Consider the following 19,205-nt stretch of genomic DNA (forward strand, 5'->3'; position numbering starts at 1 on the left):
AAAAGCAGGAAAGTTAAAATTAATTTGTGCAAGCACATCTGGTACACAATATAATAAGAGTGTAGGATTTTAAAAAGAAACTGTCTAAAAATTTTCGCCTGTTAGTCTGTTTTAAAAATTTTTGAGATGTACTTGGTCTTTCCCACTCGATCGATGCAGTCACCGATCCAGACACTACTTTCTTTACGGACAATCTTCCCTGGCTAACCAAAGCACTCCGCATGACAACAAAGTCACTCATCTATACAAATGATCCACCCATACTAGAAAAAAGTTCAGACAGCGCACTAAAACAAGCAACAAAACACTCAGACAATTTTCTGCACTTCGGATTGACACGGGCTCACTCAAGGTCATTTACCCGACGAGTAAAATGGACTGAAGAAGTTTTAGGCATGCAGTTCTTTCCTCTTTTGGTCCCAATCAATTAGGGGAAGATATTGTTTCGAAGCTAAATGTCTTCTAAAAGGAATGCAACACTCAAAGTTTTTGACTGCATTAAAGCTTACCTACCTGTCGAGGCCTCTCATCCAATTATTGAACTTCTACGTAGTTTTTGTGCTTGTAAAAGGTCATATATATGCTTGAATATAAGCTTTACATGTGCAGAAAGGTTACTTTTTTGAATTTCCAGAGGAAAAAAAACGGGAAAATTTGGCCATTTGGAGACTGTTTAGCGCTCCTATTTTTGTCTGGGGTACCGAAAAACGCCCTCACACGGCCGAGTACTCGCCTCTGCTTTCCTGGGAGGGACAACTAAACTCTCCACCTCACTTATCACATCCCGTAGGAGCATGAAGCATCTTTTTATCACGTGTCATTTACATCCTAATCTCAAGTTAAACAAGAACTTCTGCATGTTGGAAAACTAGACCTCATTTTGTCTTTGGATGGAAGCATTGATTGTATGCTAAACCTGCTATGTGTTTATTTGAACAGATGAGATAAGCACATTAGAAAAAAAGACAAATGACTGTAGAGGGCGCTATATCATGTACAATTGACTATTTTTGGTCACCTGAAGTGGACTTGAAGGCACTATTAAATATTGGGGTTAACACTTGACAATATGCGAAGAAAAGAATGTAGATATATACCAATACGTTATGAAAATATTTGGTGTAGGGACAGAAGTAATTAACCTGGCATGTGGATTGCTTAGACTATAATGTATAATTGCAATAATAGGAATGGAGAAGTTGATGGTCAAAGTCATTTATCGTTGTAGAAATTGGAAGATTTAATTGTCAATGTGGTTGGATAGTCTTCTGTATTCAGTGTTTGCCAGACGCTTAGCATGTCTGAGATATCTGTGAGGATGGATGGTGTCGCACAGACGGAAGCCAATCTGAGTCCCGTGGATGAATGAAAAATCAGAGGCAATCATGTGGTGTTTTGGACAACTGAAACAAATGACCAAACATACACTGATACCAGTACTGGCAGTAATTAAAAATGGCTGCTGTACCCGGTGTCAACTCAATGGGAGAAAATACCATTTTCCACTTTAAGACTGTGACAATACCCTACAGCCTCAACAGGAGTCCAAGCTAGTAGCAGACCAGCCACAGTATTTTAAATTTGGGAGTTTGAATATAATTAACCAACGTGCAATCTCAACAACATAAAAACACTAGCTTTGTGTAGGATGTCATCAAATACAGTATACAGAAAATATTTCATGTCGAATGAGCAGTGTGAGATGTCATTTAAAATAAACCTTGCTTGGATGAGGTTAAGGTAGAATGCGCCTCGAGGACAGACATTCAGACTCTCAAATTTCTACAATTCTTTTCTGATCTACTACTTGTGGAAGTTTATTTTAAAGCTCTTGGTGTAAGAAAACTTTCACTGGCTTTGTTTTTTTCAACAATCCAAAATTTCATCTTTCCCCATAGAGTTAACACAGAGATGGTGGCCATTTTGTATTTCAAACATCGGTAAATTTTGCGTAATTTGTTTCTCTGGTACCAAAATTTGCACAGTGATCGCCTATTTTTTATTCTTGATTTTAAAAGAGAACGGTTGAAAGATTCCTTTAGGAAAGTTTGAGCAAAAGTGAAAGACTTTCACTTTCGAGGTGCGAACTTCCTTTCACTGATATTATGTTGTCATTCACTGTCAGTTTTTCTACCTTGTCATGTTTCACAATATTAATAAGACCAAGTAATACACTAATAAATGTATGTACTGCGATTAAATTTTATAAAATCATAATACTTTATTATAAAAAGTCAATTTTATACAAAAGGGTTTTTTTTGTTTCTGATTTTCTTCAATTCATGTTTTGATGATCACAGCTTCTACCAAGTAAACATCAATTATACAGTGACATTACTTTGCAGTGGAAATACAGAAGTTACTTAAATAACAAACCAAAAAAATGTGGAATATATCACAGGCTGAGTTTGTTTTGAAAAATATCATTTAAATTGTAAAATACATTTTCTATGTGCATAGATGTCTTGAGGAAGTACATATATGTAAAAAGAATCGATTTCTAGCTTTTACAACGTCAAACACTGGAAATAAACAGACTGTAATTTACAGGTGTTACCATCAGAAACCACCCTACTGAACATTCTGCATAGATCAATTGAGTACTGATAATCAGGGAAGATAGGTTGTTATATTTCATTTCACAAATGGTGATTCCCTAAAGTAAATTTTTTGTCAAGAAACAAAATCTTTCTTTTACCGTGCACGGATGTGATTGTCAAAGATACACCAAAATTGCACTCTGGTACATTCTTTCTCATGACATTACCAAAAAAAAAAGACAAACATGACGGTGAAATTTTTCATTTATCGCCAAACTTTACATACATACAATTTATATATATAATATATATAGGAGCTGTAAATGACGCCAGAAATTCTTTCATACATATCGTACTATGTCAAGCTTCACAAATTATAATTAAAAGTATAAATAAAGAAATAACAACTGCAGCAATCTGAGTGGGGAAATCTCTATACACAGATACATTAAGTATGGCAATAAAGTTTACAAGTTTGATATGCAGCTAAATGACATATATTGAAATTCTAAACACTTTTGCTGACAAACAAAATCATGTATCATGGCTACTATGGAAGAAAAAGTAATTATTCTAGTATAATGGAAGATTCACAAGTTTTTGATCTCTTCTAATTTATGAGTACAATTAAAGATAATTTTTATTTACCTTTTGGGTTTAAAATTAATGTGACACAAACATGAGCAGTATGCTTTGTATTACTGGCTTTCATGGGAAGGCAATGATAGAAGTCAACCCAGTATTGGAGTCCTATTTGCTGGACTTGTCTTTACTGTGGAAGCCAAAAGACAGTAAAATTTATTTCTAGAGTATCGTTTTCTGACTCTTCATGTGTATGCTGAGGTAACAAATGTTGATTATCTTTAAACGACGACAAAGCTGCCCAGCGGGGAGGACCTCATTGGTGCTGCCATCTACAAGTCTCTCTGATCACGTGTTTGAGTCGGCTTGACAAATCAGCTTCAGAATTCAAGGGAGAGAGAGGCTTCGCAGCATTCTGTTGACAGGCGAATACGTTCAGTTGCACTGAGTGAGACAAGCTGCTGTTGCCAAGTGATCAAGTTGAATTGTAGAAAGCTGATCATCAGTCTGTCATTTTGAGAAACAGTTGCCTGGGTCAAAAGTGTGTGAAAAAACACCACCATCGCTTCATCAGTAGACTGCCTGGGTTAACTTCTACAGATATACTGAATATAATATGATTTTTCTATATCCAGGATTTTTTATAGTACTAAGGACAATGCTCAAAAATGTGATTGTCTGGATATAACGACAGATTATCTAAAAACTCAGTACTCGGAATATTAGCTGCATTGGTTTCACTTAATTAAATCCTAAATAACACTGCTCACATTTGCAATTTTTTTAATGGATTATTAAATCTCTCAACTTTTCAAAAAAAAATTTAAATTAAACACTTATCAATAATACAGGTGAACTGTTTCATTGTGTTCCTTAATCGTAGACAAAAAACGGTAATGAAATGTACTCAGTGTTTTCTTCATTAAAAAAGTTTTTAGTTCTTCTTTCCCACAAAATACTCATTTTCGTAATGAAGTATTGCTTCATTCCTTTTTCTTTCTTCTCCTCGTACAGAGTAGGATGATAATGAATACTATGATGAGCACAGCTAGTGCCACAATAATGCCAATCCACCATGGATCCAGACCCAAATTGCTGGTGATGCCACCTCCAGTGCCAATATCGGTGGAACCTGGATATTAACGAGAGGAAATATTCAATTATGGACCTACATGTAACATTTTCGTCACTGAACTTTGGAGGAGCTGCCCAACGTTTTCAATAAAATCAATATACAAATAAATGGGGTATGTTTTTTCAAGTGGCATCTCTGGATACAACTGTTTTCATTGTGGATATTTATATTTACGTCTCATTCTCATGGCATCATTATTACTATGATTATTCTTAAAATTTAAAATTTAATGACATTTTTCCTAGGATGGCATCCAAGAAGACTGCCTATCAAGGAATCATGTAACCTACATTGAGATGAAAGTGTTTCACAGCAAATACTGAACATCTAAAGACATTTTCAATTTTGGTATTTCTCCAACAGACTTACCAGTTTGGCAGTTGACACCAGAAAATCCACTCTTGCACACACACGTGTAGCGATTGATGTAATCTATGCATGTTCCACCATTCTGACATGGGTTACTGGCACACTCGTTAATGTCTGTTGAAAAATTTTATAAAGCACATTCAGGCATTGAAAATCTCACAGAAGAAAGTTTTAAATGCCTTCATATTAAGAACGATCACAGCATATCATCATGCGAACTAGTGGACCTGGTAATTCATTTAATACAGAATAATACAAATTATTGGTTCCAGTTTCAATGTCTTTCCTCAAAACTCTATACTTTCAACAAAATGACAATTAAAAGTTGTGCATGAGTATGAAACAAGGGTCAAAATTCTATATTAAAGGCAACATTTATGGATTAAAAGTCAACATGAGGCACAAAATTAGGGCTGACACCGTGGTACATATGATTACACCATAAAATAGCAGTGCTTGTACCTGAGGTGTACATATCATTACATTGAAAGCGATAGCAATAGACGATGTTCCGCTGATTGCGAGACCTCGCGAGACTTTAATACATGCCCGTAGAAACAGGTTTTCAGCTTAGTAATACAAGTCAAACTTTGTATGGAACTAGAAAAAGTGCAGAACTGAGCAAAGATTGCAACTTCATATATTTTATGCAGTGTTTAACGTAATTAGCGACTTGTCCTGTTTTACGCAGTTTGTCCTGTGTTGCGAGAACACGTCCACTGCGAACCACATATTCTCGCGATATCTCGGAATGTCTCACGCGGTTCGGAACATGGTCTATTGGCCCAGCCTCAGTCTATTCCTCCTTTGTATGATTTGCTGTTTTCTCAAAGAGTAGCATTCAAGAAAATTGATACTAACTTGTCTGACACAGCTGTCCTGTGTAGCCACCTATACATAAACATCTGTAAGAACCTTGTGTGTTCTCACATGTTGCACTGTTCACACATGGCCTGGTTGTCGTACACTCATCTATATCTGGAAGTTGAATCAGACTTGCCAAGATTAGTCATACTGTAACAAATTACAAAGGATTTAATATGCTGTACCGTAAAAAAAGTATATATATATATATATATATATATATATATGGTACATGGTCGTGTCTGAGAAACCCCCTTCACTACTACTTTTACAAGCTTTTTGAAGATGCCGTACATCTGAGTATAAGCCTCTACCCTAGTTTAACTCAAATATTGAAAGGCCTTGGAAAGTGTAAAAAATTGTTACAGTCGGTAACATAACTTTTCAGAAGAAAGAAACCAGTAAAAGGTGTTCAAAGGAATCCACCATTGAGGTTCTATGACATTCCGTGAATGGAAATGTATGGGGAAAAATTCTCTTTGGATAGAAAAAATAATCATTTTTGTAGTATATTAATCAAAACTGTTGTGTCAGCTGGGACTGCTGTGTTGTGAAGTGCATTGACATACCTGCTTCACAGTTGTATCCAGTGTATCCTGATATACATGTACAGAGATATGAAATGCCATTTGGGTTACATGTACCTCCATTCTCACAAGGGTTATTTCTGCATGGGTTGAGAGCTGATGATGAAATCAGAAGTATCACATATGTAACAGTCAGTATAAAGATACTGCAGCCACAGAATTTTCAGTCAGACATTTCTTTAGCTCCTTCAATTTTCAACAAAGTCTCTTCGTTATTTGAAGTAAATCTACCCATAGATTAGTTACATGTTCTATGTACATGTAAAGAATTATAATGTCGACCAATGTTTGAATTTTAGTTGCAGTAAATTCCAAATGCAATTTCAGTGTCAAAGAAGTATTTGACGACCTGAAGTACAATCCAAATGTCACTCCACTCATAAATATGCAAATTAACTCGTCAGGAAAAACCATTGGTCAATGCGTACTGTTGTACGGCCCTTGGTAATGGAAAACTTTCAATTGGTTCATGTTCAATCTTTTGACTTGAGTCTGTTGCCCCTCCATTCAGTCCTTTGTATGTTTCACCTCCCTCAAGCCCATAAAATGATATACAAGTTTCAACAGTGACTGAGTTTAAACAGGAACTTCCCTTATAAAAGTCGGATTATCGTAAATCTATGCAAATGTTAAAAAACCACATGCAGTGTTTGGTCCCGGAATCCAGTAATTTTGCCATGTTTCAGGCATTCACTGTCATTGAATCTTGCATACGATGATGTCTGTGAATATGTAGCGACTGAACTTGAGTTGAATATAAACAGAAAAAATGTTCTGTTTTTTTGTCGGAGATCGCACGTTCCAAAATATGTTCCCTGTACGACCATTTGACCCCTCTTTGCATGTGCCTAGGAAGTGCCCATCATCATTATTCAAATTTATCTTACGGTCAAAATGATGCTATGAGAATTGAAAAACTCCCACCCAATTTATGCAAATAGCTGAGTCATCAGTAATCGCCCTATTGTGTGCCCACGGCCGTACAAATTCCCGTTTAACAGCCATCCTACCTGTTTCACACATGTCTCCAGAAAAGTCTGAAGTACACTCGCAGATGAAATTGCCGATGACATTTCGACACACACCATTGTTTTGGCATGGGTTATTAGTACATTGGTTGATTTCTAAAAAAGAATAAAAGAAAAACATTTGACTTCCTTGATAAAAAACTGAAAAGAGTCTTTATAAAGTTTATCAAACATAGATTCATACATTTTCAGTGTCAATGAAATGAACAGTCATTGCACACAAAAAAACTGCTCTTCACGTGGCTTCCGTGTGAATTGTTTTTAATAATCAACGACAGAATTTTTTTAGGGCATTCCTACTAGATTTCTTTTGATGTTTCAATCAAATTTAACTGACTTGCATTGCTACTATTATAGCATATACTGAAAATGATTAACTGTGACACAGTAAAATCGAACTGCTGATGTGCAGCTGGCTCGGAGGGTTGTATCTGATAGATGGATTGTCACTATTCACAGAATTTAGGGAGTTTATTGTGAATAATTCAATAGTATATAACAGTAAGATTCAGCCAACCAATTGGGTAACAGCTTCCGACATGCTGCACATTAGCCAATATTAAAGCCTGTCAAACTGGTCTGTCATGATAACTTTCAAAACTGCTGATTTTTTCAAAATAAAAATGAGTGGTCTCATCTTGGTTCAAGGTTTGAATATGGTATATACCATTTATGTATGCGTATTTTAGTTGTCATTATATGAAAAGTGAAAGTCCACATTGGACATTGATCTATATATCTCAAAAAAGATCAACAGGCACTGTGACTGCTTATCTAATGAAGCTGAATACGATTTCCAAGAATTGTTGCTGTCCACTTTACATGGGCACTGATTAGATGCTGTTCTTTCCTGTCGGCAGAGACGCAGAAATCAATGTTAAAAACGTGTGTAGAGGGACCAACCTGTCTGACAGTGGGTTCCTGTGTACCTTGATGTACACTGGCATCTGTAGCCTCCCATTAGATTCCGGCAGGTTCCGCCGTTCATGCAAAGTCCAACAGTAGCACACTCATCGATGTCTGGAGAGAGACAGAAAAGAGAAACAACTTCATTTTAAAATGTTAATCAAATATAAGCTCTTTTTGGTATTTGTATACATACCAAATATGAGCTAATAAAAATCGAGCAGTTCTCAATAGGCTGATGCTAATGCTACAGCAAAACTCAGCAAGTCATGGTCAAACATCAAGGCATCTTCATAAGTGGAACTATTGATGAGGAAATGTAATGACATGTCAAGGACATCATCACTTGTCCCATTTCCTTCTTAGCATGTGATAATAGGCCTTCTAACTTTCAGTAAAGATTTCACCAAAGTTAGCATATCCTGCAGAAAGGACAACCCATGACAGTGACAATACCTTTGGCTTATATCCAAGGAAGGAGTAGATTTTTGTTGCCATTATAATTAAAGGGACAAAGTCGGCCTGTTCATGAAGTTTGTTTGATACGAGATACTATTTATATTGTTTGACATGTTGAAGATAATAAATGAATGGATGACCATGCCATATATGTGGACCCGGTTTGAGACAAATTAAATGAAACCATTGCGATAAAGAATTAATGGTAATGACCATTTATTCTTTCTCACCTTGGTTTCATGCATCGCGTCTAAAACCGGGGTCAAGTATATGCATGGTCATCCATTCATTCATTATCTTTCAACATGTCAAACAATATAAAAAGTGTCTCATATCAAACAAAATTCATGAAAAATGGCCGGCTTTGTCCCTTTAACCATTAAACCACATCATAGTAAGTGACTGTTCATATTATTACAATTGTTGCAAAGTATTCAACTGACGGCAATGGACCGCCGCTTTATTCAGTGACTTGTGAATAAAACGGCAAAGACAAACATCTCACCTTGTGTACAATCACTTCCTGTCCAGCTTGGTGTGCATTGGCAACGGCTACCGTCAATGAAGCCACCATTCTGACAACTTATGCTTCCTATTATAAAAACGATTCAAAACATTATTATTATGGTAAAAGTCCCTGATAGAGATTTGTCACTTAAGCATGGGAAGTTCACATTGATTTGAAAATAATCAAAAAATTACTAGGCTATACGAATAGTCAAATGGCATGAAGACAGTATGAACTCTTTTGTTTACAGAGTATATTATTAGCAAATAAAACCCGTGGATGATCAATATACAAATGATTAGTATAGATATTTAAGTCTGCTGACACAGATTGACTTGTGGACATGTGATGCTCATGCCACCATGCATACATGGCCCTGTACCTTAACTCTTTTACCCCCATTTACCCAATCTGGAGGTCCAACTTTACCACAAAAAAAATAGGGCCAAAGTCCCTGAAGCTACAATAGACATGGATACAAAATTAAGCATTTCCTGATTGTATGAAATTATCTCACTAAGGTCATCCTGGGGACCTGTAAACCAAATATTAAAGCTGTCTAGACTAGCAGTTTTGAAAAACAAGCGACCAAACAGTGGACAGAGCTCTGCTGTGTTATGTAAAGAATAACTTTTTGTGACACATGTATTGATGAAGAAGGTGGATATCTTTGATAGCTCATTAAAGGATGGCCTGACCAAAATTAGCTGCAAAAATACAAAATTGATGATTTCATCATCATTTCAATATATTACATTAAGATAAAGCCTAGGAACCTGTATACTACATATCAAAGGCATCAGACAAGTAGTTTTTGAGAAACACATATTTTGACCGAAAATGGCAAAAATTGCACCAAAAATACAAAATTGCAGATTTCGTCATATATTCAATATATCATATTAAGTTCATCTGTAGGAACCTGTATACCAAATATCAAAGCTGTCAGACGAGCAGTTTTGATGAAATAATGTTTTGACCAAAAATGACAAAAAAATTCCTTAAAAATACAGATTTGCATATTTCATCACAATTTGAACAAATCTAAGTTGGGTTATCCCTAGGGACCTGTATACCAAATAACAAAGCTGTCTGACCAGCGGTTATGAAGAAGAAGATTTTTTACCAAAAACGCCTTTTTTGGCGCTAATTTGCATATTTTCAACAATATCAAAAAATTAAAAAAAGTTTCTCAAAATCACTTTTTCATCTACACAACAAATATCAAATCAGTAAGTACTGCGGTTCTCAGATATTTGAGTGGACGGACGCCTCACAAACATACATACATACATAAATACATACAGACTGATGATGGACGCCGGACGGATACCCATCCCAATAGCTTTATCCAAATACCTAAAAATGGGTTTGGTTCAAACCACTTTGGTGAAAGGGTTAAAGGATTCACATTTAAGGTAGAGCTGCATGTTGCCAACACAGATTTTTTCAAAGCAATATTTCTCATTAAAGATGACAGGAAACCCCCTCATACTATACATTTTCAAAAAGCAGAGACTCTAAAGTTTAGTATTGTAGTTTACTTGATGGATGAAGTGGGTGTGTATTTGGGGTAAAAAACCTCAATTTTGGTATTAATAATACAAATTAATTTAAGTCAAAAACTTGACCCTAGTTTCTGAAATATAATATTTCATTTGAAAGAAGAGTATATCTAGAAAATAAAGACTATTTTGTTTTGCATTATCTATCGTCATTTTAAAATGGCTTGGGTTGAAAGCCTGACACTCCAAAAAAGTGATTAAACTCATGAGTATCAAAATTAAAATGCCTCTTATTCAAAACCTAAGAATTCTAATGCCAAACAAAATGGTTGTTTACACAGTATTTGAAGAACTTAATGTGAAAATTTCAGAAAAACTGACGCAGCCAGAGTGGAGTTAAATTCTTTGGAAATCTTGAAATTGAGAGAAAAAAGAAGCCAGAAAATTGGGTTATTTGCATACATTTACATAAATTAGCACTTTTGTATCACGCAACTTACGACTGCTTGACAACCTAAAAGGTGAACCCAACCAATATTTTAATCTTGGGTTGACGAATTAATTAAAATTAAATGAATAATTACAAAAAACTGATTTTTGAGCAAAATACGCTGTGTTGGGTGCAGCGACCCCTTAATCTCTGTTGGAGATGGACACAATGAGGGAAATGCACTTTCCAATACACCTACCAGATATTGCACAGTTTTCACCACCAAATCCATCTGGGCATAGGCAATAGTATCCACCGATTGTGTTCATACAGACACCGTCATTTCTGCATGGAGTCAATGTTGTGCACTCATTTATGTCTGGAGGGTGGGAGGTTTGAGAGAAAACCAATCATAATAACATCATGACAACAAAGCATATGATCTTCCTGTCTCCTTGTCATCTTCAAAATGCTTCATTACAGACACACATTTTATGCACTATTGTACTCATGTCAAAGACAGGCTCTGGTAGTTACAATTTCATAATAGTTTATATTAGGTTGTTGATCGATGTATTATGAAATCCAACCACTGGTGACACTTTCTCACTTAACACCTCTCTCTCACTTAACACATCTCTCTCTCTCTCTCTCTCTCTCTCTCTCTCTCTCTCTCTCTCTCTCTTACCTGTTTCACAGTTTATTCCCATAAATCCATCCATGCAGTTACATGTGTACCCACTTGCAGAAACTCTGCAAGTACCTCCGTTCTGGCATGGATAATTCAAACACTGGTTCTCTGCCATGTTAAAAAGATTACAAGTAAAAGTAATGAGAAAGATGTTTGATTGACAAGTCACAGATGAAAGTTTACTGGAAACAAAACAACAGATTTCCATCCTGATGTACTGATAGGTTTTAATTGTGGCTTAGGCTAACACAAGGATATCGCACTCACCCAAATAACAGTCAATTCCAGTGTAACCCTGCAAACAGTTGCACATGTAGCCACCAATCAGATTCACGCAGGTTCCTCCATTCTTACAAGGGTTGCCAGACTGACACTCGTCCACATCTGTTGTGCAAAATAAACACAAAATGACGATATACAAACCATAAACAAACGAGAGATACGTGAAAAGATTTGACAAAACATGTAACAGAATACAAAGTGTTTAACTTCTTCACATAATAAAACAAAATGATGAAAACAGAGAACTGGATTTCATGATCAAATTACATGGTCAAGGTGTAAAAGTGACAAATACACTAGAATATTTGCAAAGGTCACGATAATGGCAAGAATATTAGCGCACACATTCACTATGAAATGTCTTGGCCAGTTCTGTAATTATGAAAGCCTGGCTGGAAAATATCCTCTTGCAGATCTTGTATAAATGTGAATGGATACGTAAACAGACACAGATTGCTATGTCACACTGCAGTGGCTGGCCTGCTGCTCAGAATTGTAATAGCAAAACCCTTAAGGTAGAACTCACCTCGGGGACAGATATTCGGACTCTCAAACTTTTACGATTCTTTTCTTATATACCACTTGTGGGGGTTCATCTTAAAGTTCTTTGTCTAAGAAAACTTTCCACCAGCTTAGTTTTTCGAAAAATCCAAAATTTTATTTTTCCCCATTGAGTTAACACAGGAATGGCGGCCATTTTTAATTTCAAATGTTGCAAATGTTGGAAAAGTTGATTAGCTAGTTCAAAATTTTGTGACCCCAATTTTTATTGTTGATTTGGTTAGAGAATGGTTGAAAGTTTCATTGGGGAAAGTTTGAGCAAAAGTTAACGTCTTTAACTTTTGAGGCGCATACACTTAAGGGGGCACTGCACCCAACACAAAATATTTTGCTCAAAAATCACTTTTTGGGAAATGTTCATTCAATTTTGATTAATTTCTTAACCGAATATGAAAATATTGGCTAGATTCAACTCCTAGCTTTTAAAGCAGTCAAAAGTTGCGTGACAAAGAAGTGTTAATTTATGCAAATAACCCGATTTCCTTGCTTCTTTTTCCTCCCAATTTCAAAATTTCCAAAAAGAATTTAACTCCACTCTGGCTGGGTCAAATTTTCACATTATATTCTTTAAATGCTATATAACAAAACGACTATTTTGTTTGGAAATAAAGATTTTACATTTTGAATAAGAGGCATATTAATTTTGATAATCGTGAATTCAATCACTTTTTTGAATGTCAGTCTTTAATCCCTTGCCATTTTAGAATGAGGATAGATAATGCAAAATAAAACAGTTGTTTATTTTTACCTACACTCTTCTTCCAAGTGAATTATTACATTTCAGAAAATAGCGTCAAGTTTTTGGCTTAAATTATATCAAAAGTAAGGTTTTTTACCCCAAGTATACACCCCGTTCATCATTTGAGTAAACTACTGTCACTATACTGAACTTTAGAGTCTCTGCTTTTTGAAAATATATAATATAAGGGGGTTTCCTTGTCATCTTTGATGAGAAATATTGCTTTGAAAAACTGTGTTGGTAACATGCAGCTCCACCTTAATCTGGTTGCTTTCTACAATTACAGGATAGGCCTTTTTATATGGTAAATGCAAACTGTAATTCGAGAAAGATATTGCATTGAGCAGTAAGATCTGTAGTTTTTAAGTCTTCAATAAACATGTAGAAGTCAGCTAGATGGTTACTTGAAAATGACCTTCACGTTTTTGTTGGAAAAACTGACAAAAATTCACATACTTCCACAGAAAATAAAACAAGATCTCACCTTCAGTGCAGTCTGATCCTGTCCATAAATCTGTACACACACATACATCGCTGATAAGCAAGGCACCGTTCTGACAAGATCTTAAATCTGGTGACAGAGAGACAATACACCGATTTCTTTAAAAGGTGCACAGATGACAATTTTCTCGCCTCAAAATTGCTTAATGTTGTTGTACGGTGCTCACACAAAAGTAAAATATACAATATAAATCTTTAACTTACTTTACATACATGTCCTTTATTACAAAAGATGATTTTGTAATTTGAATGTTTAACCCTTTGAACCAAGCTTTGAAAACAATTTCGGCATGATGTCATAGGTCACCTGGGGGTCAGGGTGCAAAGGGTTAAGCTGTTGTTGTTATATGGGACCTACAGTTTTTCATGCATCATCTCTGTATGAAGTTCAAAGTATGAAGTTCAAAGAAACAACTTTCCCAACAAAATTAAACTCCCAACTGAAACAGTGTCACACCAAAATCAGCTCATTTTTTTCCTAACAAAACAAGTCCTGTCATTTAATGACTAACTTACAGACATTATAGTTTTACACATTCAGACATACCAAGCTATTTTTATGATTATTATTATCATATTTATCTGATGTCAGAGAAAACTTTATTTTTATATAACACTATATATTATTGCTACAAAATATTATGTAAATCCTTTGTTTAGCAAGCAAGCAATAAGTAATATTATAATGCTGAGTATATCCTAACTGTACTGTTATAGTAAAGTAATGCTTTTCCTGACAAGAAAATTGATGTTATATCATGACATATAGTTACAGTGCGTTTCACCTAGGTACCACAACTCCGTGTATGAGACAGACTCATTTCAACGATTAGCTTGGGTATCATGACACATTTCAAAGCCACCGACTTATTGATTAATTACAGTAAACCAGCATTGAGCTGCCCCTCTGTCTGGACTGAGAGATACACTTGATCTACAATATCGTATTTTTTTAATGTGAAATGTGTCCGTCTCATATGCTGAGTAGCAGTACCTAGTTGAAACGCATTGTACATGGGTTACAGAATCATCAATAGTGAGAGGTGTAGTTTCTTTCAAAGGTTTCAACAAAATACCGGTTCACTTGTGACATTGGTGCTTTTGTGACTCTGCCTTTTATTGAGATGACTCTGTGACAAGGCAAAGACAGTGAGATCTATACTTCAATAACAGTATGTACAGTGAAATGACATGCTTTTGTTCCAGAAACTGATGATGATGAGATTATAAAGACAATATAGATGACAGAGTTTCAGTTCTGGAAAGAGGTGATCCCATTATATCATCAGGAACAAGTGGGGTACATGACCACACTCACTTGCAGTTGAGCAGTCAGCACCGCCAAACCCATCCGGACAGATGCAGTAGTAGCCACCATGGACATTCTGGCATTCTCCATTGTTCTGACACATTGGTCCTGATTCACATTCATCCACATCTGGGGAGATAAAGGGGAAAGTGTGTGGAATTGCTCATCGGTGAATTTATCAAAAGATAGTTTGTTCTCTCCTCTCAGGAAATACACACTGCCATACAGAAATGTAGCTACAGATGACTCTGACTGACATTAGCTTAGGAAAACCATAGGGGCTGGACATCTGTTCAAACAATGTGTATGTCATGTACACCAGTACTGATGTGATGTAAAATGTCATAAAATCTAGCACTGGACAAAAATCTGACAAAACACAAAGGAATGGCACTATGAAGATGCTTTCAGAAGCCATAAATTACACAAGGTTGTATTCTAAGAACTGCTCAATACAAAGCTTTACAAAGAGACTTACCAAGTTGACAATTTGTTCCCTTGTATCCTGCTTTGCAAACACAGCTCGCATCTCCAACCGCATTCTGGCATGTTCCCTCATTCATGCAAAAATGGGCTGACAGACACTCATTCACATCTGGACAGATGAAAAAGTTGGCATATAGAGATTAGATTGAAAATTGCCAGTAAATCCATGGCAAGATGCAGGAATTACATTTCTCACAATCCTGGCCGCTGGGAGTGTGGGATCAACAGTGTAGGAATAATCGATCCCACACTCTCAGAAATCGTCCAACATTCTGCAGGAAATATTACACTGGCTCTGATTGGATGATGAACAGTCGATTGCGTTCCAAGTGCAAAATGTTATCCAATGGCACGATGAGTAACACACGGGCCGATACTACAAAGTAAGCAGGTCAGAGTACAGTGGCAGACAACAGAGTTGTCACGATTTTTGATAATGTTGTATGTGTCCAATGTGACTTTAATGCATTCTGTGGTCATGGGATCAGATTTCTCACACTTGTTGGGGATATTTTGTCTCACACGAGCCGCTGGCGAGTGTGAGACAAAATATCCCCAACTCGTGTGAGAAATCTGATCCCAGGTCCTTGGGGGTGTGAGATTCTATTAATCTATATTAATTCAACAAACAGTGCTATTTTTCTCTATTATTGTATCAGCCAGATTCACTCAAATTCTTGCAAATTTGGGATGAATTATATATTAAATGGAAATCTCCTTTTACATTACCAATTGCTATGGTTAACAATCCGTATTAGCTGACCAATTAAATGTTTGTAAATGGGTCCTAAAAGCATATTCTGTTGACTCAACCATTTCATAATATCTTTCTGCATTTCAAGGGTTATGGTAAAGCCTATACACTCCGCTGAATATCTTACCATCTGAACAGGTGATACCAGACCATTGTGGTGTACAAATACACGTTGAGCCCGTTCGGGTGCCACCATTTTGACATCTGATATCTGTAACATGGAAAATGCACAAAAATTGGTGGTGTTGCAGCGAAGCACACAGTGATCACAATCATGTCTGTCTATACCAAGCACATGCTTTCTTTTCTCTTTATTTTCACTTGTATACATGTAACAATATGATCGAAACAGGGTCAATGATTTGGACACATTGAATTTGCCTTGTGGATATGAATATTTTTTCTCGCAACCATTTTTAGGCAAAATGTAATAAAGTGGTAATTTTTCTGGCCCTCATATCTTCTAATTCTTTGCATTTCTAACAAATTGCATACTCTACTCTGAATGCTCTACTTAGTTATTTATATAACATCATCCTTTGGTCAAGGACAGTAAATATGATTACTTAATCAAAATAAATAAAATAGATAAATAAATAAATAAATAAAATGATAAATAAATAGTGTATGTTGACCATTTTTTTCATTCTTGATCAGGAAAGACAATTAGGTAAAGTTTCATTTTACAAAGTAAAACAAAATTTCAAAACTATCATTTTTGGGATGATTACTTATGATACCAAGACTAATATTGTCATATTCTAATATAACAATTTGGACATGATCTGATATCTGATTCTTTGTTGATCTATTTTACAATATTAAGAAAACGGAACACCATTTATTATCTGTTTGCAAGTTCTCCTCATACTGTATATTGTGTAGAAGTTGGTGGTGCGTTACTCACTAGTTCCACTTGCATATTCACAGTCATCACCATAGAATTCTGCGGCACACCTGCAGCTGTAGCCCCCAATGTGGTTAGTGCAGCTACCACCATTCTGACAGGGTTGTATTGTCACGCATTCATCAGCGTCTTGAATGTGAATGGAATAATGGAGGAAAAAAGTTATATACATATGTGACTATACAATAAAATTAACATTTATTTCATAATGTAGAATGGCACGCTGGTTCTAATGGTAGTGCAGGAACTTCTTTTAATCTTCTACTTTGTGTTGATGTTGGCTTGAGCATCCAATGCTTCTCTTAATGAAAGAAAGTCATACATAAAATTACAAGTCATCGTTGATGACACAGTCCCCACTTGTTAATGGGTACTTTTACTACAAGTGCTCGGAGAGAATAGAGTCCTGTTCATTAATTAGGTCTGTGATTAAAAATACTGCAATACAGATAGGGCTTAATGGCCAAGAATGAGTTCCATGGTGCTGAAAACATAAAACCAACGCCCTTGTATCAACTTTGAATGATATTGGTGGAAATATGTCTGAGTTATGGCTCTGTACATGAAAAAACGTAACTAAATTACGTGCATAAATATTACGTAATATGACAATATATCAATGTCCTTGTACCAACTTTGAATAAAATTGGTTGATACATTTCTGATAGCTGCGGACATGAAAAATCTTAACATAATGCCACCACGTAGCCATTGTATTTGATCTCACCGCAAAAATATCTAAGTGCATATGAATGACATGAGTCAATGTCTTTGTACCATTTTGAATAAAATCAGTTGAGATGTGCCCTAGTTATGGCAGAAATTGCCTAAAAAATACAAAATTGCAGATTTCATCATTGTTTCAATATGTCACATTAGTTCATGTGTCGGAAACTGTATACCCAATATCAAAGCTATCAGACTAGTACTTTTTGAGAAAAACCTTTTTTGACCAAAGATTGTAAAAATTGCCCCAAAATTACATAATTGTAGATTTCACCATGATTTGAAATGTCACATTTTGCTCATCCCTATGAACCTGTATACCAAATATCAAAGCTGTCATAGAAGGTGTTTAGGTGTAACAAATTTCTGACCAAAAATGACAAAAATTGCCCTGAAAATTACAAATTTGCATATTTCTGCATAATTTGAATTAATCTGAAATAGATCATCCCTATGGTCCTATATACTAATATCAAAGCTATCTGACCTGTAGTTTTAAAGAAGATTTTTAAAGACATTTTGACCAAAAATGACAAAAATTGCCTAAAAAATACGTTTATCCAAATTTCATCACAATTTGAACAAATCTAAGTGAGATCACCCTAAGTAAAGTGCACGTCAAATTTCAAGCAATTGGACATACGGTTTCAGAGAAGAAGATTTATTTACCAAAACAGAAAAAAATCTCCCAAAAATACAAATATGCAAATTTCACCACTATTTGAACAAACTTAAGTGAGGTATCCCAAGTGAACAGCATAGCAAATTTCAAAGCAATCGGACTTGCAATTTCAGAGGAGAAGGCAATTGTGGATGGATGACAAGGGAAAATCAACCTATTTGATAAGCTCCGCGTTGCTGACAGCTGAGCTAACAAACATTGCAATAAATCTGGATGTATAGAGAAGCCCTGAACAAAGGTTTAGGACTGAACCAGTTGAATTGTCATGTACCATTAGAATGTGAATTTTCTTGAAAACCTGATGTAAGAAATTTACTGTGAATCTCACCTTGTGAACAGTCTTCTCCTGTCCATGCTGGTGGACACACACACTGACCATCCTCTGGGGTACCGCCATTGTTGCAAAGTTCTGATGTACACAAAGCAAATAACAATTGTCAACACACATGCTGGTGGGTCTCATCAAAATATACCAATATATGCAGGAAAATGTAAGAATGTAGAACAACATATTTTGTTTTCGACTTCTACTGGTTGGTTTCTATGCAAATGCAGAAAGTTACCCACACTTACAGTGTATTGGGACATGTTTTTTTTTCAAAAAATCAAAAGTATGGGGCATTTTTTATTTGCCACGACTTGATAATCTTTTTC

At 35.7% G+C, this 19,205-nt stretch overlaps 1 protein-coding gene across 1 annotated transcript in view; it reads right to left on the reverse strand.

Annotated features, from left to right (window-relative positions):
- Nucleotides 1-2,196: 2,196 nt before the first annotated feature.
- Nucleotides 2,197-19,205, reverse strand: part of LOC139151079 (uncharacterized) — a 270,051-nt gene continuing 253,042 nt past the window's right edge. The window contains exons 220-235 of the mRNA XM_070723612.1: nucleotides 18,880-18,960; nucleotides 17,144-17,272; nucleotides 16,364-16,447; nucleotides 15,475-15,591; nucleotides 15,006-15,125; nucleotides 13,671-13,757; nucleotides 11,872-11,988; nucleotides 11,602-11,712; nucleotides 11,173-11,292; nucleotides 8,976-9,062; nucleotides 8,009-8,125; nucleotides 7,088-7,201; nucleotides 6,060-6,173; nucleotides 5,488-5,604; nucleotides 4,627-4,740; nucleotides 2,197-4,254 (exon numbers count right to left, since the gene is read on the reverse strand). Of these exons, the coding sequence (XP_070579713.1) occupies nucleotides 4,106-4,254; nucleotides 4,627-4,740; nucleotides 5,488-5,604; nucleotides 6,060-6,173; nucleotides 7,088-7,201; nucleotides 8,009-8,125; nucleotides 8,976-9,062; nucleotides 11,173-11,292; nucleotides 11,602-11,712; nucleotides 11,872-11,988; nucleotides 13,671-13,757; nucleotides 15,006-15,125; nucleotides 15,475-15,591; nucleotides 16,364-16,447; nucleotides 17,144-17,272; nucleotides 18,880-18,960 (1,778 nt within the window). The 3' untranslated portion in view covers nucleotides 2,197-4,105. The remainder of the gene's footprint in view (nucleotides 4,255-4,626; nucleotides 4,741-5,487; nucleotides 5,605-6,059; nucleotides 6,174-7,087; nucleotides 7,202-8,008; nucleotides 8,126-8,975; nucleotides 9,063-11,172; nucleotides 11,293-11,601; nucleotides 11,713-11,871; nucleotides 11,989-13,670; nucleotides 13,758-15,005; nucleotides 15,126-15,474; nucleotides 15,592-16,363; nucleotides 16,448-17,143; nucleotides 17,273-18,879; nucleotides 18,961-19,205) is intronic.

Source organism: Ptychodera flava, chromosome 15, assembly GCF_041260155.1.
Source record: "Ptychodera flava strain L36383 chromosome 15, AS_Pfla_20210202, whole genome shotgun sequence".
Lineage (NCBI taxonomy): Eukaryota > Metazoa > Hemichordata > Enteropneusta > Ptychoderidae > Ptychodera > Ptychodera flava.